This window comes from Nomascus leucogenys, chromosome 15 (assembly GCF_006542625.1).
Source record: "Nomascus leucogenys isolate Asia chromosome 15, Asia_NLE_v1, whole genome shotgun sequence".
Lineage (NCBI taxonomy): Eukaryota > Metazoa > Chordata > Mammalia > Primates > Hylobatidae > Nomascus > Nomascus leucogenys.
The window spans coordinates 67,524,393-67,548,324 of record NC_044395.1 but is presented as its reverse complement, the minus strand read 5'-3'; the positions used below and the strand labels follow the sequence as shown (position 1 = coordinate 67,548,324).

The following is a 23,932-nucleotide window of genomic DNA, read 5'->3' as shown; positions in this document are numbered from 1 at the left end:
TTTTTAGAGATGGGGTTTCACCATGTTGGCCCAGGCTGGTCTCAAACTCCTGACCTCATGATCTGCCCACTTTGGCCTCCCAAAGTGCTGGGATTGCAGGCGTGAGCCACCACACTGGCCCAGATACTACTTTCATTTAAGTCTTACCTTGTTGCCTGTTTCTTCTCAATCTCTTTTATGACTCTTCTTTTTTTGCCCATCTCTTAAAGGCTGCCTAGATGCTCTTCTCACTTCATGCTCTCTGTGGGTGGCCACATCCATTCTCATGATTCCACTTACCACCTGCAAACTAACTGCTTTGAAATATCTACCCTCAGCTCAACTCTCTTCTGAGTTCCAAATTGTATACTCAATCACCTATTAGACATATTTATTTGGATATCTCACATACATCTTAAACTCTTATATCCAAAACTCAACTCACCATCTTACCTTCTCCCCACAAACCTGCTTCTCTATTGCTTCCCCAGCTTCCTAAGTAGCATCACTAATGTACAACCCAAGAACATGGAAGCCATCTTAAAATCCTCCCATGCTACACCCTTTACTTCTAGTAGTTTTATCCCTGTAATTTCTCTCTTATCTTACTCCTCTTTTCTAATCCTACTATCACTACCTTAATTTAGACCTTCATTATAAGCTGGGAAATAGCCAAAATTATGTTGATGACACATAACCTGTCCATTTCATTTATCTTATTAAATAAACCCTTCAATGGCTCCTCAGAGCCTGGACCATTTGCATGACGTATATTTTCCATGATTTGGCTCCATTTACCTTTTCTGTTTTTGCTTCCCACACTAGCCCCTATGCTCAACACTCCAGCCAAGCCAGTTTGTGCAGGACCACCACCACTGAAGCCTGGATGCCACCCTTCATGGCCAGAGCTATTTTCTTTCATGCTCTTGTGATCTTGAACATGTCAGTTTATTCTGCCTAAAAGTCCTTTCTCTAACTTTTCCCTCTGCTATGCTTCTAATCGTTCAAATCCAGTTCCATTGTCATCTCTGTAACACTATTTGCTGATGTCCCAGCCCTGGTCTGGATTAGGAAGCCCCCTATATCCACAACCCCATGCTCTCCTCTATTGTACCTTCTGTTGTCAGTTGGCAGGTCTGTCTTCACAGCTTACCATGAGTTCCTTAGTCATGTCTTAATTTATGTATCTTAACTATAAAGCTGCACATAGCAGGCACTTAAATGTGTCTTCAATAAATGAAGGAAGCAAGAAAATAAATGAATTTAGATTCTTCTATTTGAAAAACTTCCTGACCCCCTAAAACTCCTGTCCCTTACGCCAGTTATAGGTCTCTCTCCTCCCCCGTAGTTAGGCCTCCTTAAAGAATAAGCTCTACTCCAAGTCTTCAGTTCCTCACCTTCCACTCACTCCTTAGTTACTGAGTGCTAATTAGCCTTCATCCTTACCACTACACCTACCACATTGTCCCCAGGGTCACCAGCCTGCCCCCTAGGCCCCAGCCAAATCCAATGGATACTTTTCAGTCCTTACCTCACTGGCCTCCTCTGTGTCATTCCAACCTAATGACCTCTCCTCACTTCGTGGCTTCTTCTGTGGCCATTCCCTGGGCCTCAGTGGCACCACTCACCTCCCTTTCTTTCTCCTTCCTGTCTGGCCACATCCTCTCACTTTCCTTTCAGGGCTCCTCCTCTTCTCAACCTTTACATGTTGGAGCTTCTCAGCCATCTGTCCTAGACCTTCTTTTCTTCCTAATGTACATGCTCTCCCTCAGCAATCTCATTCACTCCCTTACCTTCACTTACCATTTGTCACACTTACTATACAATACAGCTTACTGTATACAAAGCAACACAAATTGGGTTGTCGAGGACATTTCAGGTTAATGGGTCTTGCCCAAACAGTAATTTTTCATTTTTCCCAGTGAGAAGATCCAAAAAGCTTTTCAACCAACCTAGAAATGTAAACCTTTAAGGATGAGGATGAAACAATCAAAAGTGTACTTCTATGAATTAATGGACTTTATTGTACATATATTTAAATTCATATATCATATAAAAATATATAACTGATAAATATTGTCTTTTCCATTCTCATAAATTATTAAACAATTTTATGCATACTCAACACACAAGCAGTGTCTTTCTCATCATTAGGATCACTTTTTCAGCCATCTTACGTGTTTTCCCAGAACAGATGTCCTTCTCTTCTGTTTAAGCGAAGGGCTTGGGAGAGGACACAGCACAGTTTGAATTCACAGATGATGCAGTCCTTGGAAACTTTATCCTAAGTCACAAGTTTCATTTGCATCACACTAGGACAGTTGGTTTTTTGCATGCACCCTCCCTGAGTATATTTGTGACTTCAAAACATCACTTAATGTAATGCTTTTTTAAAATTATATTTCTGTTAACCTTTTTACTGAAATATAACATCTATACAGAAAAGGCCACAAGCCATCATAAATGTTCAGCTCAATGAACTGTCAGAATGAAACATCCCTCAGGTCCATATAACCACTCAGGTCAAGAAATAGAACATTTTCGGCATCACAAAAACCTCTTCCAAGTACTACTGTATTGCTTTTTAAAGCAATCTTTAAAAAGCATATTTTGAGACATCCAACACATGCAGTTATGAAGTCATACTACCAGGAATAGTTACCAAAGCTGTGTTAAATTTCTTTGACTACAATACATCCAAAATAGCATTGTTGAGGACATTTCAGGTTAATGGGTCTTAGCCAAACAGTAAAAATAGTTAGCATTTATTGGGCACTTACCATACAGTGCCAGGTATATAGTGCTTTATATATATTACATAATTTAATCCTTAGGCCCACTTTATAGATGAGAAAACTGAGGCAGAGACAAGTTAAGTAGCTTTCCCAATGCCACACAGCTTGTAAATAGAGGAGTCTGGACCCCGAGCCAGGGAGTCTGGCTCCAGAGTCCACAAGCTTAGTCACCATACCATACTGCCCTATCCAGTGGTTTGTTGTTCAAAATAAAGTAAATGAGAGCAAACCCTGTAATATGAGAGACCTTGTAAGGACTCAAATATAAGGTTACTCTCTCTTTCTTGAGGGATGATTTTGGAAAAACAAAAAAGCAAAAACCTCACCCTATATTCAAGCTTATACGGCATTTGCAGATGACTCCCAAATATTTATGTCCATCCCAGACCGCTCCTCTAAGTTGCAGACCTACCTACCCAACCAGCACTTCAAAGTCAGCAGCCCCAAGTCACAGTCATCATCTCCTCATACCAACCCCCTGCAGCCTCCTCCTGCTCCTTTTGTGGAGCACAGCCAGCCTCACCACCATCCATCCACCCAGCTGCCCAAGCCAGAGCCGTGGATATGATCAAGGACCCCAGTCTCTCCCTCACTCCTCTTCCAAAATCACACTCCCTTCTTCAACTGAAACTTTGTTCCTTCTCCACAGAAGTTCCTGATTTCTTTGTGCCATTTGTACACATCTGAAGTCCAGAAAACCCCTTTTTCTCACAGTCTACTCGCAGTCCTAAGGAAGAAGGACAGGAGTCAGAACTCTCCCAGTTTCTTTAAGATTGCTTGCTCTCTGTCTCTGTCTGATTTCCCCTCTCCCCATATTCTCTCCCAAGTTGGTTTTTTGAGCCCCTTCCCACTTCCCTGCCCGGTTTCCTCCTCACTTTATTTTTCTAGGGAGTATATCGTGAGTGGGGCCACCATCCCCAAAGCTCTTCTTTCCAATACCTCCCGATCTCTACCCTCAAATTTGGGATAAAGAGAAAGTGGGAGAAAGGGAGCCTGGGGGTGAAGGAGAGAAAAGAGATATAAATCATGGGATAATGAAAAGTGACTAACAGGGGAGAAGGCCGAGGTTACGATGGAAGAAGGGCAAGCGAAAGCGGGTAGGGAAAAGGACAGGGGTGAGAAAAGGGAATGGGGAGAAGGCGTGAGGAAAAGGGGATGATGAGGTGAGACGAAAGACACAGGGAGAAGGGGATGGGGAGAAAGGTGGGGAGAAGAGACGGGGAGAAAGGGATAGGAAGAAGAGGATAAAAGAAGAGGTGGGGAAGGAGAATCTGATGTAAAGAGGCTGGAGAGAGATCGAGCAGAAGGGATAAGAAGAGAAAGGAGAGAAGAGGTGGGGAGAAAATGATGGAGACCGGGCGAGAAGAAGGGGATGGGAGAAAGGCAGAGGGGAATGGAGATAACGGTTGGGAAAAAGAAGGGGCGAGAGGGAGACGAGGGCACTGAGGGAGAAGAGGGGAATAGGGGATGGAAAGAAGATGGAAGAGGAGGAGGTGAGCAGCAGGGAGCGGTGAGAAGGGGAAGAGACGAGAGGGCGTAGAGAACCGAACGGGAGGAGAGGACAGGAGAAGTGACGGGGAGACGGGAAGGGAACCGGGACGGGGGCGCGGCGCGGCGCTGGGGCCGGATCCGGAGCCGGGGCCTGGGGCCGGGAAGTGGAGGGGCGGAGGGAGGCCGGGCGGGCGCCGGGGGGAAGGGGGGGCGGCGGCGCGGAGCGCGGGTGGGGGCGGGGGCGGGGGCTCCGCGGGCGGAGGGGCGGGGGCTCGGGTTACCGCGCGGAGGGCGGGGGGAGGGGAGGGGAGGGGAGGGGGCGCGGGGCCGCGGCGGCGAAGCTCGCATCCTCGGCGGGGCTGCTGTGCAGGAGGCGGCGCCCGGGCGTCAGCGGACGGACCGATCGACGGCCAAGGGTGCGCGGACCGACGGCGGCTGCCCGGAGGGGATCGCGGGCCTCGGAGACAGCGACTGCGGACGATGCGCGGCCCCAGGCCCCGCGCGGGCGGGCGCTGCCCGGGGGGCTGACCGCGGCCGGACGGCGCCTCAACACCGGGCGAGGGAGCCCGCGTCGCGCGGAGGTCAGTGCCCGCGCCCGCCCGGCCCGTCCGGCCGCGGCCGCCCTGCCCGCCGGCCTCCCCTGGGCTGCGGCGGCGGCGGCGGAGCCGGGGGCTTTGTTCTGAGCCGGAGACAATGGGGGAGGGGGGGCCTGGGCCTGCGGGACCCGGGCGAGCGTGAACGTGAGCGTGGGGGCAGGGCCTGGGGGTCTTTGTGTGCGTGTGTCATCGAGTCGGGGAGGGTGGCGGCGTGAGCGTGCGCCGGGGCTGTGGGGTGCGACAGCGTTGTGTTCCAGTGCATCGTCGGAGTGTGTCAGTGCGTGTCACTGGGAGGTTGTGTGTCCCTGGGTGTCTCTCTGGCTGTGTGTGCATGTGCATGTCACTCTGAGGGTGCGAGGGTCAGAATGACCGTGTGTCATGGTGAAGGAGTCCCTGTGAGGGTGTGTTGCCCGCTCTGTGGGAGCCCATGTGTCAGAATGTGGAGGATGGGTGTGTGACAGAGACCAACTGAAACAGAGACAAAGAAATTGAGGGAGGAGAAGTACAGAGAAGCAGAGGAGAGGCAGGCACAGCCTGAAGTGGATGGAGGGGGGTCACCCAGACGCGTTCCGAGTGGGAGATTCGAGAAACTGGGAGCTTGTGTCTGGGATACCCAGCTCAGAATCCCGTGCAGGGGACAGAGCAAGGTCACCGCAGGCGTGGGTCCCACGTGGAGGGTGTGGGGAGAGGGAGGTCTAGAAGCACAATGAACTCAGTGTGGCGGGCTGGGCCCACAGCCACAAGGTCAGAGGCCAGAAAAATATTGTCGCTTATGTCAACTTCTCAAATACCCATAGGGACACAGTCATAGCCCTACTCAACCCACAAGAGGACACAGTCCCAGGGAACACACATCCTCAAGAGATACCCTCACAGCCATCACACACTTCCAGGAAGCCCACCCCCAGGAAGCACCCCCAGTCAGAACCAACACACACCCACAGCAGACCCTATCAAGCCAACACACACCTACGGAAAATGCTCTCATGACAACACACACCCACAGCAGAAATGTTGCAACCAGCATACTTCCACTGGTTCATTGTCAAGGCCAACACATACCATGGAAGACACTGTTACTGCTAACACTCTCCAGAGACACTGTCACCAGCAACAAGCAAGTAGACCAGCACCTCTCAGGAGACATTGTCACTGCAATCCACATCCGTCAGAAGCACTGTCACAACTGTCACAGCACATCTTATTAGGTTTACTTCCTTGGAGCTGCCCATGCATAGTGGGTGTCCTGGAGGCCTGTCACTAACAGGAGGCTGTGCCACAGTTGCCCTTACCACACAGCCACTTGTACAACCCCCAGGAGACAGTCATGGATGGCATGCACACCACAGGAAGAACTGTCCCAACTTCTGAATAAACTCTGCTTAACTTATCATGCTCACACCATCACCCCTTCTCGTACGTAGATCTCCCAGGCATACCCTCTTGTTCCCTGAAAACTTCGAGATCTGGATAGTGTATCCTGCCATGGTTTCTCAGTGTCCCTCAACACCACAGCCTCACAGATTCTTGACCTCCTTAGCTCCTGTTACCTTCTTCTTCCCTCCCAGGACCACTCTGTAGAACTATTCCACCTTTAAAATTCTAAACTCTTGCATTCCTCTCTCTACTCACAACCTCCTATATCCTTCGAGCTTTCAGATGTTCTCGCTCCCATTACACTCTTTAACCTCATAATGACCTCTTGCCCTTGACCTCTTTGTTTTCTCCTACTCTGTTCCTTTCTGACTTTGTGCTTTCTTTCCAGCTCATATGCTAAGGATCATCCCTTTAACCACTCCTTGGCCACTGTGTTTCCTTGTCTTCTATACTCATCCCTCAAATTATTGCCCCTAACTAGAATGATTTCTCAACCACACCAGGGGACACTTCTATAAATTCATACTTCTAAAAAATTCCAACCTCAACTGGGCCCTTCATAAATAAATAGATGAAATTTTTTCTATTTTCTTCACACTCATTACCCCACATCCCTCACACCATTGTTTTCAGTAGATTAATTAATCAATACACTAATTCTTTCATTTAACAAACACATACTAGGCTCCCACTCTGCTAGGCATTGTGACAGGAGTTGGCAGCACAAGTGTGAACAAAATGGACATGGTCCTTATCCTCATGGAGCTGACAGGCTGTGGAGTGAGTGTTGTAACATAGCAGCACACAGCAGAGTAACCTAGGCCAGTGTAGGGAGGTCAGAAGAGGCTTTCTGGAGGAAGTGGCATTTAAACTGAAACTTGATGGAGTGGGTGGAGAATATGCCAAGTCAAGGGAGCAGCATGTAAAAGCCCACGTAAAGGAAAATAGTGTGTGTTTGAGGGATAAAGCAGTTCAGTGAGCCTGACACTTACAGCATGAGGTGACGAGAGGGAGAGAGTCTGTGGGAGAGGTAAATGGAGGCTTAGACCATGCAGGGTCTAGGAGGCCACAGAAAGAAATTCATTTAACCCAAGAATAATGGAGAGTTACCAAATCATTGGAAGCTGTGGAGCGATATGATCATATTCATTTTAGAAATACCACTCTGACAGCAATGTGGAGATGGGAGAAGGAGCCTGAGAAGGAGGACTGTTGGCTGTTGCAGAAACTCTGGAGGGTATAACACTGGCCTGAACTGGAGTAGTGGCAGGAGAGAAGGAGAAAGTGGATGGTTTCAAGAGCTCTTTAGGCAGTGGGATCAGCAGGGCTCAGTGACAAAGCAGACATGGGGGGGTGAAGGAAAGGAAGGAATTAAGAATGGACAACCTGGTCTTCTGGCTCACTGAGGAAACTGAGGCCATCTGTTTTGAATTCCCTCAGATTTCTGCCTCCTCCCTCAAATTGTATCTGCATCCTCTTCAATCTTTTCTCCTTCCTTCCTATAAGAACTAAGTGGTGTCTCTTCTAGTTAAGGCCAATCGTCTACCTGTGTTACGGATCCCATCCCTTTCCTTTTCCACAGGGACCTCACTCAACTGATTATTCCATGTGTTTCCCATGTCTCCAGTTCCTTCCTTTCTCCCATTCCTCCTGGGAGGACATAAAGATCCTCCAGCCTCTCCTATCTTTCTTTAACCCTGTAATACCCCGTTAGCTAAGAGGTTTCCTCACTTTTCTTCACTGTCACATTTTGTGAAAGAGTCTTCTGCATATAGCTCTTCCTACTTGCTCATTTCCCATTTGTGCCTGCCCCCCAAATGTAACTGCTTTCCGTAGGAGAAAGTAACATCTCTTCTGCTCAGTCTGGAGGATCTTTACAAAAGTCCTTAACTGCCTGACCTCTCAGGAGGAGCTGACATTATTGACCATTCTTTTCTCTTTGAGTTGTTCTTGTTGTTTGGCTTCTGAGCCATGATTTTATTCTATCAACATTTAACAGGCAAATAAGCGGAAAGTTACATTATGGTACGTGTCTCTGCTGGAGCTCCTCCTAGCTGTTCTCTCAGTCTGCTTTGAGGGATACTTTGTATGCCCCCTGAATGTCACGGTTCCTTAAAGTTCTGGCTTTGACCTTCTTATTGTCTCACTGTATACACACCTCTAGGTAATCAATTTCATTCATTTTTCAAGGCTTTAATTAACATCTATAGGCTGATGACTCACAGACATCTCTCTTCTAGGCCCCATTTCTGCATACCTGCTGCATGCCTGCTCTTTACTGTATAGCTCACCGACCCCTTATCATGTGCAAACCTGATCTCATCATTCCTTCCTTCCCCGAATGACCATCCCCACTCAGGTTGCAAGCTGGAATCCCAGAAATTAACTGTAACCATTCCCTTCTCCACATATCCCATAATCCAGAAATCCCTTGGAACGTGTTGGTTCTGTCTTCTCTCCAGCAATCTCTGATATCCCATCCCCTTTTCTCCGTCACCTCTGCTGTTGCCCTCATCTACCATCTTTTCACATGAATTTTTGCAAGAGCCTCCTAACTTTTCTTTCTACACTTCTCTTCCCTCTTCCAATCCATTCTTTTCATTGCAGTAACAGACACCTTCCTAAAGTACAAATCCAACTATGTCACTCCCTGCTCAGCATTATTCAAATGCCTTCCATTTTCCTTGAACAAAATCTTTGCTTTTTAATGAAGCTTATGAGATCATAGTCTGACCTCCCCAAGCCTCCTAGTCTCATTACCTGTCCCATTTCCCTAGCCCCCTCCCATTTTGAGTTTCAGCCATATTGAATTTCCTGTAGTTCACCAAAGACACTACATTTTTCCATGCTTCTGGCCCTTTGCACATACTGCTCTGCCTGCCTGAAAGGCCCTTCACTCCCTTCTCCTGGCTTATCTCTTCCCTTCCTCATATCTGGTCTCAAACTCTGCCTTTAATGACTCCACCAGGCAGGCTTGAACTCTGTGTTTCATTGTTGTCATTGCCTCTTCCCTGTCTTGTCTCCAAAAACCGCGCTGGGACCTCCTTGATGGCAAGAGTGCATATTACTCATCTTTGTGACTCAGGGTCCCACACAGGTGCTTGACTGTGAACAAAATGAATGAATACATGGGTACCTCACAGCACATCCCTCACCCTCGTTCACTCTTCAGAAGACTGACACCTAGTCTCAGCTGCCCACATAATTAAGAAATTTTCACACTACCCACTTACTCTGCTGGAGACACTTCCACTCCCCTCACCTACAACTTATCCTTCCTTCGTCTCCCTCGATCCTCTTCCTCACCCTTATCTGTACTTTATCTTTCATTCAGTTAGCAAATATTTAAGAAGTACCAGAAGTTTGCAGACCCAAATCCATTGAGCCAGGTGTCTACTGGGGCTCTGGGAAGGGATAGAAGAAGCAGAAGCTGTGCCAGGCTACAAGGCATTACGGTGCCTCACCAGATTCTTTTCCCAGAGGTGTCCTAGGCTGCTCCTTCCTTTAATGCCCTCTTACCCCACGGACTCACCTACCCTGAGCCCTCCAACTCCTGGCATCCTGGCCTCAGTCCTCCCCATATTAGGTTCCTTGATTCTTGTACCCTTTTCCTCTTCCCTCTCTTGCCTGTCAGTGGTAACAGAGGCAAGACTGGACTCTCTCTTCTCTGATGCCCTGGTATCTGCTAGCAAAAGCCCCTCCCAGGGGTTCATGCTATTGTCTCCTAGCTTCTTCCCAGCTTCCTGCTGACCCCCCTTCCTTCAGCTCCCATATCCATCTTCCCTAGGTAACCTTCTGATACCAGGGCACTTTCAACCACTGCCACTTGGGAGGGGCTTCCATTTCCCTCTGTCTCCTGGTGAGAGGGCACCTCCTCCAGGAGGTCCACCTGGAACTTCCAAGCCCTTCTCTGCTCACTTAGTATGCTGCAGTGTCCTTGTTATTTTTTTCTCTTTCTAAGCTACTGGATGGAAGAAGCTTGTTAACTCTCAGAGCCTAGAACACACCTCTTATATGGATGGTGAGAAAGAAAGAAGGAAAGGAGGAAAGAGAAGAAAGAGGGGAGAGGGAGCCACACTTTAGACTTTTCAGCCACACTATTTATGGCCTGGATGACTTAGCTTCTTTGAGCTCCCCTTTCATCGGGTGAAAATAGAGGTAGCAGTATCTCCTTAAGAGAGTTGTTTTGGGGATTCAGAAGGAAAATTATTAAGTATTCAGCTATTAACTTAGTTAATTTTACTTCTAACATCTCAGCCCCTCTACTATGCTGTCCTACCCTCAGCTTCCCACTTTTCCAAATATGTTCTTCCACTTCGACATTCTGGTTGCTACATCTCCAACTTTTCTGCTGGCTCTGGCCTCATTGGCCTGTTCTACAGCCTAGACCCCGATTGTCAGGGTCAGAATTTAGGGCAAGCCTTGCTGCATGTCACTACCCGGTGTCCCAGCTCCCTCACCCTGCCCTGCCCATCCCTGCCAAGTCTCCCCACCTGTGAACATCATGAAGGAAAGGACTTGATCTGTCCATGTCACCTCTATCTCTAGGGCTTAGTATGGTATTTGGCACATGGTAAGTCTTCAACAAGTATTTGTTGAATAACAGATTTATCAGTGAATCACTTCACATGTGTACCCTATGACCTCCTCTCCCCTCTCCCTTTTATCTTTGTCTCCTGGAGGCCTCCAGTCATCCTCCATGTTCCTTCCCCTCTCTTACCACCTGCCCCCATGCTCACCTGACCCTCTACCTGGACTGACAATTGTCCCAACACTGAGCTCCTCCTCCTCTCACCCACCCTGCACACACTGCCAGATGTATTCTCCTAAAACAGAACTTTGATCATTCTCCTTCCCTGCTTTTCTGCCTGACCAGTTATATGAGCTTTTATCAGGGCATCCCAAACCCTCCAGCAGAGAAGCAGTGTGGTCTAACAGAAAGCAGTAGCTTTGGAGTCTGTCAGAACTGCATTCTAGATCATTCTAAATGTCTCTCTTCTATCTTCTTTGAGCCCTCAGTTTCCCCATCTGTGAAATAATACTTATTGCAGAGTTACTGTGTGTGTGTGGCACACAACAGCAGCAGCTAACATTTAATGAGCGTTCACTGTGTGCTGGACATTGTGCGGTGTTTATTGTTAGCATTATTTCATTAACTCTCATATCAAGCATTTAAGGTAAGCACTTTAAACTCCAGAGGTTTAAGAGGAAACTAACACTTAGAATGTTCAGTAACTTGCCTAGACTCATGCTTAAGTGGCCGAGTCAGGATTTGAACTCCAGCCTGACAGTTAAGCCTGCCTTCTTAACCACTGTAATAATATCTCATGCTCACATACTTATAAAGCTTAGTATGTGCCAGACACTGCTCTAACAGCCAAATACAATGTAGTAGGTATTATTATTGTCCTTATTTATAAATGAGGAAATGGAAGCACTAAGAAACTAAGTGGCTTGCCCAAGGTCACACAGGCCGTAAGTGAAACTGGGAACCAAATCCAGCTGGCTTGGCCCTGGAGTCTGCATCTTAACCACTAGCCTGTCCTGCCTTGCTATGATTTATTGTCTCCCTATTCTAGGGGTGTAGTAAGCGTGTATTGGTGAATGGATCCATGCTGATGTCTGGTCTATGGCTAGCTATTAGTTGATCCGTTCTTTCTCATTTCCCACTGCAAGAGGCTTGCACCCTTAGTACTCTTCTGGCACAATTTTCTCCATGATCACCAGAGACCTCAGTGTCCACTTCTCAGCACTTATCTTTCTTGAATTCTCAGCAGCATTGGACATTATCGATCCCTTTCTTTTTTTGAAATGTTTTCTCCCTTAACTTCTGTGATACTGCGCCCAGGAAGAATAAACGTCTCTTCAACCTGCTGCTTAATGTGACTAGTTCTCAGGGTTCTGTCCAAGACTCTCTGCTCACTCTACACATTCTATCTGATGGAGTCTCTAAGGCCACAGCTTTCGGTTACCCCATGATTTGTCCAAATCCACATCTCCAACACTGGTCTCTATGCTAAGCTGCAGGCTTGCAAACCCAACTGTGCTTGAATATCTTCACATGGGGATCCCAACAGTCACCCCCCAAAATGGCTTTTCCTCTGCAGTGTCCAAATGGAACCACTTTAGTAACCTGGCCGGAATCCTGGTAGGCAGGCTGGAGTCTAGAGTCCTTCCACTCCCTCATCTTCCTGGAGAGTCAGTGACCAAGTCATCTCACCTTCACCTCCTCACATCTTTCATGTCTGTATCCTCAGCCTCACTGCTGCTAACCCGGACTCTCCCAGAGGCCTCATTCTTCACCTCCCTCCTCCAGGTTCTCTTCCTTTTTCAGGGCTCCGTTGCCCTGCGAGGACTCTGTCCCCTCAACTTTCCTGTAATTTCTTATTCTCTCCATCTTTCCCTCCTCCCTGAATCTCAGGCAACGTAGACTACATAGTCTTGCGACCCAATTAAGGCTGTGTTAACTCAGGAAAATTGTTTCACTCTGAGTCTCAATTTCCTTGTTTGAAAATGGAAGCCAGGATTCCTTCCTCACAGGGTTGTTATGGTGATTAAATGAGATACTGTCTGTGAGTTGCTTGGCACAGGGCCCAGCACACCATAAACGCTCAGAAAATAGACTTTTCCTCTGCCTCTTTTGCTCACATCTGTCCTCAGCTTCTCCCTGGAGTGCTTCCTGGGAACCAGTCCTCGGGAGAGACAGAGCCAGGCCCGGGCACTGCTCTGGCCACCGTCCTATGGGGCTGCCCCAGGGATATCCAGGGAAGCTAATTTGTCAGCTGTCTCCTCCTCCCTCCTGAGCCCCCTCCTCCTTCCTCCAGCTCCGGCCCAGCATGCACCCCGGTGGGGCTGTGGCTGTTCCTGCCTTAACTCATCTCCCCTTTCTGAATTAGCTCCGCTCCCTCTTTCCTCTGCCATACACAGTCACTCTCCCTCAGTCTTGCTCCCTGTCATCCCCCTACCAGAACCTCTTCTCACTTCCTCTTTCTTTTATGCCTGGCCCTGTATCCTCACCCCTTTGCTCACTGAGGCTACCCTCTTCTTCCTCCACTTCTAGCCCATCTGTCTTTTGTGGCGCCCCTCCTCACCCCTGTTGTCTTGCTGCCCCTCGCTGGCCCTGGGACAGGAAGTTGAGGGAGGAGGCCTGGGTGGTGCCAGCTCCCCCAGCCTGCTTCCCCTTCAGCGCCTGGGGCCACTCCTCTACTTCCTCCTGGAGCACCCCCTTCCCTTGTAGTCCCCTTGCTCCTCCCCCCCAGCCCACATCTCTTTCCTCTCCCATGTTCCCCCTGCTTCCAGGTCCTACAGACACACAGACTGGGAGTGTGAGGGGAGCTCTGTTGGTGAGGCAGGGGGAATTGACATCACGTTTCAGGCCCCAATGAACAGTCTTGCCCCTCCCCCTCCTAATGAGAACCAGCTGTGGTTCCAGAGGCCCAGATGTGGGGATGGAGGAGGAGAGCAGGATGGAGTCAGAGGACCAAGTAGCAGGACCGGTGACAGAGTGAGGGCACGTAGCATGGCAGAATCAGGTGGGAGAAGAGCCATGACAGATCTGGGGGAAGGAAGAAGACAGATCTAGGCAGGAGGCAGCACATACTGGGGAAAGAGACAAGATGGAGGGGCAGGCCAGATCTGGGGGAAGGGATGGGACAGACCTGGATAGGGAAAGATACAAGAGCAGGGAGGAGGAGCCAGTCTCAGGGAAGAGGAGTGAGAAACACTGGACGGACTTGGGGAGATGGTGCAGAGGAGAGCTGGAGTGAGCATGAGACGGTCTCGGGAGAGAGTCTGGAGTTCGAGTTTGGAACTGGAAGCCTAGCAGCAGGAAGTGATGAGGCACAGTCCAGACAGAGGCCCCAGAGACCTGGAGGTCACAGCTGCAGCCGCAGAGCTGACCACGAGTGCCCCGGCAGCATGTGCGAGAGCATGCCTGCGTGTGGGTGGGTCTTCAAGTGTGAGTGCATGCTCGCCTTGTCAGTCTGTGCATACGTGACACTGGGTCTGTGTGTGTAGAGGGTGGGTGTGTGTGTGTATGTGGGGGCGTATCAGAGGGTGTGTGATCATGCCTCTTGGTGTGAGGGCCATGAGAAAGTGTCTTTCTGTGTGTGTGTATGTATACCTGCATATGTGTGGGGGTGGGTTCCACGTGAAAGAATAGGCTCATCTGTGTGGAAAATGTGCTTCTGTGTATATATGCAAAGGGGTCTCTGTGTGTGTGTGCTGACTGTGTATATGTTAAAGCGAGCCTCTGTGCACGTGTGTATGAGCATGTGTTGAATGTACCTGTGTGCATGTGAATCTGCCTGCATGAGAATGCATCTGCATAAGCAGGACAGTGTGAGAGAGAGTGCCAGGCAGTGCATGGGGCTGTGACTTTGTGAGTGTGCACCTTTGGGTGTCCACCGTGAAAGTGTTCTGCAAGAGTTTGCAGTGGAAGGAACACAGGTTGGGAGAAGGAGTTGTTTTCACACAGGGCATCTGCCTGGACCTGAGTCTGTCCTCTTGAAGGCTGATCATTCACCTGAGATTTACCTCATACCATTCATAGACTGCTTCATTCAGAAAACATGATTATCATATACTATATGCTATGCTCCATGCTACATATAAAGATGAATAAAAGCCAGTCTGGGCTCACAAACAGCTACTTGTCTGGGCAGGAAGACAGGTAACTATAATACACAGTATGATAGGCACATTGGCCTCACTATTATCTTCCCTCCCTCCAAACCATGACTGCTTTCTCTCCACTAACTGATTAAATCAATAGGGCCATTCTTACCCCTTGACCCCTAGCCCAGCCTTTGGGCTTAGATCCCTGATCTGGGCCCTGGAACCACCCTTGTACTCTCATCCTTTCCCCTCTTCGGATCAGGCCTGGGTTCACCCTGACCTCCTTGTTCGGAATCCTTCTGACCTGTTATTCCATGTGGCACACATACAACCCCAGCATTCTGAAGCTGGGATGAAGGCAGAGAGGGGGCCTATCAGGGGATGGTGCTGGGAATTAATGAAAGAGAGTCTAGCAAATACCCAGCTCTGTGTTCCTTTCTTACATTGTTTCTGATTTTCACAAAACCCCACAGGATAGGTGTCAGCGTAGCCATTTTACAGATTACGGACATAATGCCTAGCCAAACCCAGTCCAAGCTCCAAAGCCCCTGCTCTTTTTATTGCTTCACACAGATGGGAGAGAGGAGGTGGGTCAGAAGTGTAAGTAGGGGAGTCAGAAACCCACCCCTCTTTGTGGATAGGAAGTCCTACAGCACAGCAAATCTGTAAAGACCTGAGAACATGTTTATGTAGTCACAGGACTGACCGAGGTGCCTCAGGGTCCTGGGCTCACGTGTGTTTGTGTATGTTGTCTCAGTTGGCCTGACCTTGGATGTGTCTCTCTGAGTGTGTTATGTGAGTATGGTGGTGTGGAAGCATGAGACTCTGACCATTCATTTAGCACGGGCTGCCTGCTCTTGCTATAAGTCTACTAAATGCTGGAGAATCAAGAGACTAACCAAGACCTGTCACTGCCCTCAAGGAGTCTCCAATCCAGTGCAAAGGGATGACACATGAACAAATCGAGGCTGCTATGCAATTTATTGCCAGTGTTTGCCAAAAGTAATGAGAGCCCAGTAGTGTGTATAATAGGCTCTGCACGGGCAGGAGGGAGTGATTTTGTGGAGGGGATTTTTAGAGGATATCTCATGAAAAAACAGTAGCAAACACAAGGCGAGGAGTCAGGAAGGAGCATGGTAATAGATTTAATGATGGAGTGCAAGGTATGGTGGGGGAAGTAAAGGTGAGGGACCGTGGAGAAGTTGGCAGGGCTCAGATCATGAAGACATGTTAAGGAGGTTGGACTTTATCTTGTAGATCAGACGTTCTATACCTAGTTAGTGTCCACGAACCTCTTGACACTGTAGACATAAGTTTGTGTGGTTCCCTTTCTGTCTGTAGAGGGGCATTTGTTTTCTGCTGTCAGTTATGGGAACCAGTGGAAACCTTTCATCAGGAGTGGTTTGATGAGAGTTGTGTAGGTATCTCCAGTCAGGTGGAGATGGATCAGAAGGTCCAAGCCAGTAAGCAGAAGACCAGTGAGGAGCTATTGCAGGAATCGCAAGGAGAGGTGTTCGGACTGGGATGTGGCAGTTTGGAGAAACAAGAAAGACCTGAGACATGTCTAGTTGAAGTGGTGGGGTTTACATGACTAATTGGAAATCAGGACTGAGGATAAGCAAGGACACAAGGAGAGCTTCTGGACTGCTAGTTGGACACCTGGATGGATGGTGGCCCTATTCACAGGAATAGGAATGGAGGAGAAGCAGTTTGAGGTGATGGCTGGGGATACTGAAGCCCAGTATATGGCTGGACATGTGTCTCCAGAGGTCTTCAGAGCTGGAGCTGGAGATTGGAAAGTCATTAGCAAAGAGGTGGCACATAAAAAAATGATTGACAAATTTGAACCGAAGGCATGGGAGTGGATAAGATCACCCAGGCAGAGTGTGGAGAGTGGGAAAAGACGCTGCCCAGGACTGAACCACAAAGAGCAGCAATTGTGAAGGAATGGGCAGAGGAAAAAGAACTTGCAAAGGAGAGGGAGGAGTGGGCAGGGAAGCATGATGGAAATAAGAGGTGGGAGTCACAGTGTGAAACCGAGGAGAAGAGATTTCAAGGAGCCAGTGATCAGTGTTTCAGAGTTCCAGAATGACCAGATAAAAGGAAGATAAAAAGGTGGCCGCCAACATAGAACATGGAGATGTTTGGAAGCTTAGTGAAAGCAATGTCACAAGAGAGGAAGCCTCACTGCATGAGGGAGGAGAGTGTGAGAAGTGAGAAAATGGAGGAAATGAAACAACCTTTCAGAAAGGGCGATAGCTTCTGAATGTCCCTCTTTCCTCTGGTGACTACATCCCATCTTAAGTCTGCACTCTCACTTATCCACAGATTCTTCTTAGTCACTAGACTAAGGAGCTCTGGGGCGTTTCCTTCCTGATCTTAAGCATCATTTGAAACCCTGGCTCCCCTTAGACTCAGAGGCACCACCCCTCTCTAGTCCCTTGCCCCGCCTCTTTTTCTTTCTGAGCAGTTAAGGACACCTTTATCCAGCTGGTAGTTCAGGTCAGAAATGTGCACATCACCCTTGACTTCTCCCAATCCTTCATCCCCTGCCTTCAAGCAGTCAGCAAGCCCGGCCTCTCTACCTCCTGAACCCCACCACAGACCTATCCACTTCTCGCCATGTTCATTGCTTACACTCATCCAAGTTACATCAAAGCAGTGTCATCTCCTGGATGCCCATAAGTGTCTCCTCACCATCCAATCTGCGTGATCTTTGCTTTCCAAAGAACTGCAATGGCCATCTTCACAAAATATAGGTCATATTCTGGCACTCCTCCTTGAAGTGCTTTAGTGGCTTCCATTTGCCTTTAGGATAACGTCAAAATCTTCAATACAGCTTACAAGTCCCTGTCTCATTTCATACCCTCTGCCCCTAGCACTATGCTTCACACACATGGCCCCCAACCCCACCCCACCCTCAGACACTCTAAGCCCCACCTTGACTGTGGGCTCTAAGCCTTTCCACATACTGTTCACTCTTCCAGAATGTCCTTCTCTCCTTTCTATATCCCCCTTCTCTGGCCACCGTTGCCTAGCTAGCACCTAGTCATTTAGATGTCAACTTTAATGTCACTTCCTAGGCAAAACATGGACTCCCTGACTCCCTGCCTGTGTTGCTTCTCTTATATTCCTCCTTGCTCTCTGTACATCTTCTTCACAACTCTTATCATACTTGTAATTACTTGTTCAACACCTGGACTATAAGCTCTATGAAGCCAGAGACCATTTCCTTTATTCACTGTGGTATCCTCAGTGCCTCCATATTGTAGGTGCTCAATCTCTTGTTGAATGCAGAGGGGAGTAGGGAAGTAGAGCTAAGGGAACAACACCATTCCCTTCCAGCAGGGTGGTGGGTGGGGAGAGAGAGAGAGACTTGAGCATATGTAATACTGATGGAAAGCTCCAGGAGAGAGGAAAAGGTTGACAGTTCAGGAAAGGTTACAAAATACATGGTTATAGAGGCTGGAAGAAGCGAGTATTAGTTCTGAATGAGAAGAAAATGAGAAAAGAATGTCCATATTTTTAAGCCTAGAAATAGGAAGAAGGGAGTTTGTGGGCATTCAGACCTGAAAAAATAGGACGCAGAAAAATCTGCTGAGGGTAGGAAAGGATGGGATCTGCCAAGGGGAAGACTGGAGTGGCCCCGAAGAGTCCTGAGGCAGAGATCCATGTGGCCCAAGATGAGTGTGAGGCAGCACAAGGGCCTGCTGGGGGCTGAGCATGTCTGAATGTTGATGTGGCCTCGTCCAGGTTATCTGGACTGCTGATCCCTCCTCTGTCATGACCCGTTTCCTTCTGTTTTCTCCCAGGGAGCCTGAGCTGGAGCCAGGGCCCCAGTGGGACCTGACCCAAAGTCTGAGGTCAAGCTGGGCCCAGAGCCCGGCCTGGAGCTGGAGCCCAAGGCACAACTGGACTACCCTTGTCATGCAGAAGGAGCTGGGCGTTGTGCCTTCCTGCCCTGGCATGAAGAGCCCCAGGCCCCGCCTTCTGCTACCATTGCTGCTGCTGCTGCTTCTGCTGGGGGCTGGGGTGCCAGGTGCCTGGGGTCAGGCTGGGAGCCTGGACTTGCAGATTGATGAGGAGCAGCCAGCGGGTACGCTGATTGGGGACATCAGTGCGGGACTTCCGGCAGGCACAGCAGCTCCTCTCATGTACTTCATCTCTGCCCAGGAGGGCAGCGGCGTGGGCACAGACCTGGCCATTGACGAACACAGTGGGGTCGTCCGTACAGCCCGTGTCTTGGACCGTGAGCAGCGGGACCGCTACCGCTTCACTGCAGTCACTCCTGATGGTGCCACCGTAGAAGTTACAGTGCGAGTGGCTGACATCAACGACCATGCTCCAGCCTTCCCGCAGGCGCGGGCTGCCCTCCAGGTACCTGAGCATACAGCTTTTGGCACCCGCTACCCACTGGAGCCTGCTCGTGATGCAGATGCTGGGCGTCTGGGAACCCAGGGCTATGCGCTGTCTGGTGATGGGGCTGGAGAGACCTTCCGGCTGGAGACACGCCCCGGTCCAGATGGGGCTCCAGTACCTGAGCTGGTAGTTACTGGGGAACTGGACCGAGAGAACCGCTCACACTATATGCTACAGCTAGAGGCCTATGATGGTGGTTCACCATCCCGGAGGGCCCAGGCCCTGCTGGACGTGACACTGCTGGACATCAATGACCATGCCCCAGCTTTCAATCAGAGCCGCTACCATGCTGTGGTGTCTGAGAGCCTGGCCCCCGGCAGTCCTGTCTTGCAGGTGTTCGCATCTGATGCTGATGCTGGTGTCAATGGGGCTGTGACTTATGAGATCAACCGGAGGCAGAGCGAGGGTGACGGACCCTTCTCCATCGATGCACACACGGGGCTGCTGCGGTTAGAGCGGCCACTGGACTTTGAGCAACGGCGGGTCCATGAACTGGTGGTGCAAGCACGAGATGGTGGGGCTCACCCTGAGCTGGGCTCGGCCTTTGTAACTGTGCATGTGCGAGATGCCAATGACAATCAGCCCTCCATGACTGTCATCTTTCTCAGTGCAGATGGCTCCCCCCAGGTGTCTGAGGCTGCCCCACCTGGACAGCTCGTTGCTCGCATCTCTGTGTCAGACCCAGATGATGGTGACTTTGCCCATGTCAATGTGTCCCTGGAAGGTGGAGAGGGCCACTTTGCCCTAAGCACCCAAGACAGCGTCATCTATCTGGTATGTGTGGCTCGGCGGCTGGATCGAGAGGAGAGGGATGCCTATAACTTGAGGGTTACAGCCACAGACTCAGGCTCACCTCCACTGCGGGCCGAGGCTGCCTTTGTGCTGCACGTCACTGATGTCAACGACAATGCACCTGCCTTTGACCACCACCTCTACCGACCTGAGCCCCTGCCTGAGGTTGCGCTGCCTGGCAGCTTTGTAGTGCGGGTGACTGCTCGGGATCCTGACCAAGGCACCAATGGTCAGGTCACTTATAGCCTAGTCCCTGGCGCCCACTCCCACTGGTTCTCCATTGACCCCACCTCAGGCATTATCACTACGGCTGCCTCACTGGACTATGAGTTGGAACCTCAGCCACAGCTGACTGTGGTGGCCACAGATGGTGGCCTGCCCCCTCTAGCCTCCTCTGCCACAGTTAGCGTGGCCCTGCAAGATGTGAATGATAATGAGCCCCAATTCCAGAGGACTTTCTACAATGCCTCGCTGCCTGAGGGCACCCAGCCTGGAACTTGCTTCCTGCAGGTGGGTAGGCCTGGCACATAGCGAGATAGTGTTGGGGGAATCTGAGAGCCACAGGGGACCTCAGAGCAGGAACCAAGCCTTATGAGGTCATCTGTTGATGGTGACTTATGCTAGAGGGTTCTGCCCTATGTTGTAAGCTCCAAAATCTGTGCAGAGGATGAGGGTTAATGAGAAGATGAGAAAGCAGGGTGCAACAGCTGAGGCAAATGGTCTTGGCAGGTGAGGAAATTAAGATTGGATCTAGTGGAGAAATGATTTGTGGTGTCATGAAATGAAAGTCTCAAAGCTGTTCTGCAGGGCAGAGATGGAGATTATACATACCCATGTGGCTTCTGTTCCCCAAAGAAGACACCAGAATTTATGGGGCCCTCCATTCCTTGTCAAGTGCTGGGTTGTGCTGGAAGAAATCCTCATCCCTGCCCTCAGAGCTGAGCCTTAATAGGCCATTTGGTCTCAGACATGAGAATGAGAGATAGCAAGAATTATCCGATATCCAGAGCAGGAAGGCCTCTCAGGGGAAGAGGCAGGAACCCTGGACAGGCTGAGAAAGACACAGACTGGCTGCAAGTCAGGCCTGGAGAAATGGAGGGAATGTGAAACTGGAAAGGCACTCTGAGGCCAGGTTGCAGAAGTCCTTGAACACAAAGCAATAAGGGGTTAGGACTACTTGGAAAGCAAAGGAGCTCACTGAACTTTTTTTTTTTTTTTTTTTTTTTTTGAGGCAGAGTCTCACTCTGTTGCCCAGGCTGGAGTGCAGTAGCGTGATCTGGACTCACTGCAAGCTCCGCCTCCCGGGTTCACGCCATTCTCCTGCCTCAGCCTCCTGAGTAGCTGGGACTATAGGCGCCTGCCACCACACCCGGCTAATTTTTTGTATTTTTAATAGAGACGGGGTTTCACCGTGTTAGCCAGGATGGTCTCGTTCTGAACTCGAGGAGCTCACTGAACTTCTTTGAGCTGGGAAGTGAATGATCAGGTAGGGTTTTATTAAGTTAGTTATCTTTAAGGCTTTAAGGGTGATTGGATCAGCAGGTGTGTGACAGATCGTTCCTTCATTCATATGTTCAAGATTTTATTTACCTACTGTAAGCCTGGCACTGTGCTAGGCCCAGAGAACAAAGAAAAGAGACAGTCCTGTTCCCAGGGTGGTCACAGTCTAGATAGGGAGACGCATCAGTAACTAGTGCTGCAGCAGGTGGCGTATAAATGCTGTGGAAGCCCAGAGGAGGGGCCTTGAAGAACTAATGAAACTTTGCCAAATGGATAATATGAGGTCTGCAGACGGAGACTCCAGGCCTAAGGAAAGAGCTGCTGAACAAATACCAGGACGTATTCAGGAGACTGTATTGTTCAGGCTGGCATCAGCTGTACTGATGAGAAAGAGTCAGGGGAGATGAGACAAGACAGTAGACAGGAGCCAGGTCACAAATTCAACTTTATCTTGAAAATCATAGGGAGCAAGTGAAGGACTCTAAGCAAATCTGATATGTCTTTTAGAAAGATTGCTTTGGCTGCACTGTGGAGAATGGCAGCAGGAGAGAGGACAGTGGGCAGGGAGTCCTCTTAGGAGCCTGGTGCTTGGTGTCCTTATGTCTCCAAACTCCACCAAACTCCTGAACATCTCCTCAGGGCATAGACTTCCAGGCTAGCTCTGGGCCTGGCTGACCTCTTGTCCTCTGGCCAGACTCTGCATATTTGCTGCTGTGCAGCTCCACCACCCACTCTTCCATGTGTTTACTCTCCTTCTTGGCCAGGACCAATGGGCTATGGCTTCCAGACTTCTCTCCTCACTAGTGCCTGAAGCAAGAGGGCAACTCTCCAGGTGGTTTCCTGGAGTTTTTACTATTAGTAACCATAGGGAATCGGGGTAAAAATGACCATTTGGGGTTTACAACTGTCACAAGAAATCTTAATGTTTGATTTATTCAATATAAATGTATTGAATGTCTACCATGTGCTAGTCACTGTATTAGAGACACGGAATACAGTCATGAATGCGTCAATCCCCTCATCTTAAGGAGTTTATAGAGGGGGGATTCATGTGCAAAGAAATAGTTTCATTCCAATAAGAGCATTTCCATTTGGGGATATATATGAGGTACAGATAGGCAGTATGAGTGCTTTCCCGAAGGAAGGGATCCCTGAGTTGAGACTTAAAGAATGAGCAATTTATGAGAGTATCAGATGGGGGGAGTCTTCCAAGCAGAGGTGAGGTGCACAGAGTTGTGGGAGGGCCCAGCTTGTTCAAGGGCCTACTAGGGGCTCAGGATCTCTGGAGTTAAGACTGGAGATGGGAGGGTGGGGGATGAGACTGCAGGGAGGCTCAGCCAGGTCAGAGGGTTTGAGCTTTTTTCTATAGGGAATATTGAAAATTTTGAGTAGAGGAGCAATATTATCAGATTTGTTTATGCAAATGGTAGTCAATGTAGAGCAGTGGTTCATAACCAGGGGTGACTTTGCCCCCCAGAAGGGATATTAGCAATATCTAGAGAAATTTCTGATTGTCGCAACTGGTGGGATACTATTGGCATCTAGTGGGTAGAGGCTGAAAATGCTGTAACCATCCTGTAATGCATTTGACAGCTCCCATAATAAAGCATTATCTGGTCCAAAATGTCTGTAGTGCCAGTGTTGAGAAACCCTGGTGTAGAGTACAGATCAGAGGGTCAGACCTCTATAAGAAGGTAATCAAAATAATGCAGGGGAGCAATAACTCAGGACAGCTCAGGCCTAAGTCAGAACAGTGATAATGGTGATGGAAAGGAACAGACAAATAGAGTTAATGAGGACTTACTTAATCCCTGGTTGATTGATATACCGGGTGAGAAAAGGGAAGAACTTATTTCTGGCTTTAGCAACTGTGTGGATGGAAGAGTCATTAGAGCAGGTTTGGAATGATCATGAGTTTAGTTTTGGGCTGGTCGGATTTAGGGTGCCTGTGAGACATCCAAGTGGAGGTGCTGAGCAGCCATCTGGATGTACAAGTTGGGAAATCTCAGAGGAGTGGTCTAGAGTGAAAGTATAGATGATGGCTGAAGTAAAAGACAAGGTCCTGAGAGAGTGTGTGGAGTGAGAAGAGGCCAAGGAGAGATTCCAGGGAACGGTGTGTAAGAACAGGCAGATAAGGGGAGATGGAGGAAGACTGGCAGTGGGTGGTCGGGAAGCAGTGGGTGGAGAAGCAGGAAAAGTAGCATCAAGAAGTCATAGCAGGAGAGATGGGCATGGTGATGCATCCCTGTAATCCAAGCTACTCGGGAGGCTGAGGCAGGAGGATTACTTGAGCCCAGGAGTTCCAGACCAGCCTGGACAATATAGTGAGAGCCCGTCTTAAAAAATAAATAAAGGCCAGGCACAGTG

At 49.3% G+C, this 23,932-nt stretch overlaps 1 protein-coding gene across 2 annotated transcripts in view; it reads left to right on the top strand.

Moving 5' to 3' along the window:
* DCHS1 (dachsous cadherin-related 1) overlaps positions 1–23,932 on the top strand; it is a 44,379-nt gene that overhangs the window by 5,254 nt on the left and 15,193 nt on the right. Inside the window, exons 1-2 of one of the 2 annotated variants that reach the window (XM_030829320.1) lie at positions 4,590–4,846; positions 18,667–20,575. In XM_030829320.1, the coding sequence (XP_030685180.1) occupies positions 18,782–20,575 (1,794 nt within the window). In that variant the 5' untranslated portion in view covers positions 4,590–4,846; positions 18,667–18,781. Of the gene's footprint in view, positions 1–4,589; positions 4,847–18,666; positions 20,576–23,932 lie in introns of those variants that run through there. The other variant, XM_030829319.1, reaches the window with a different exon arrangement.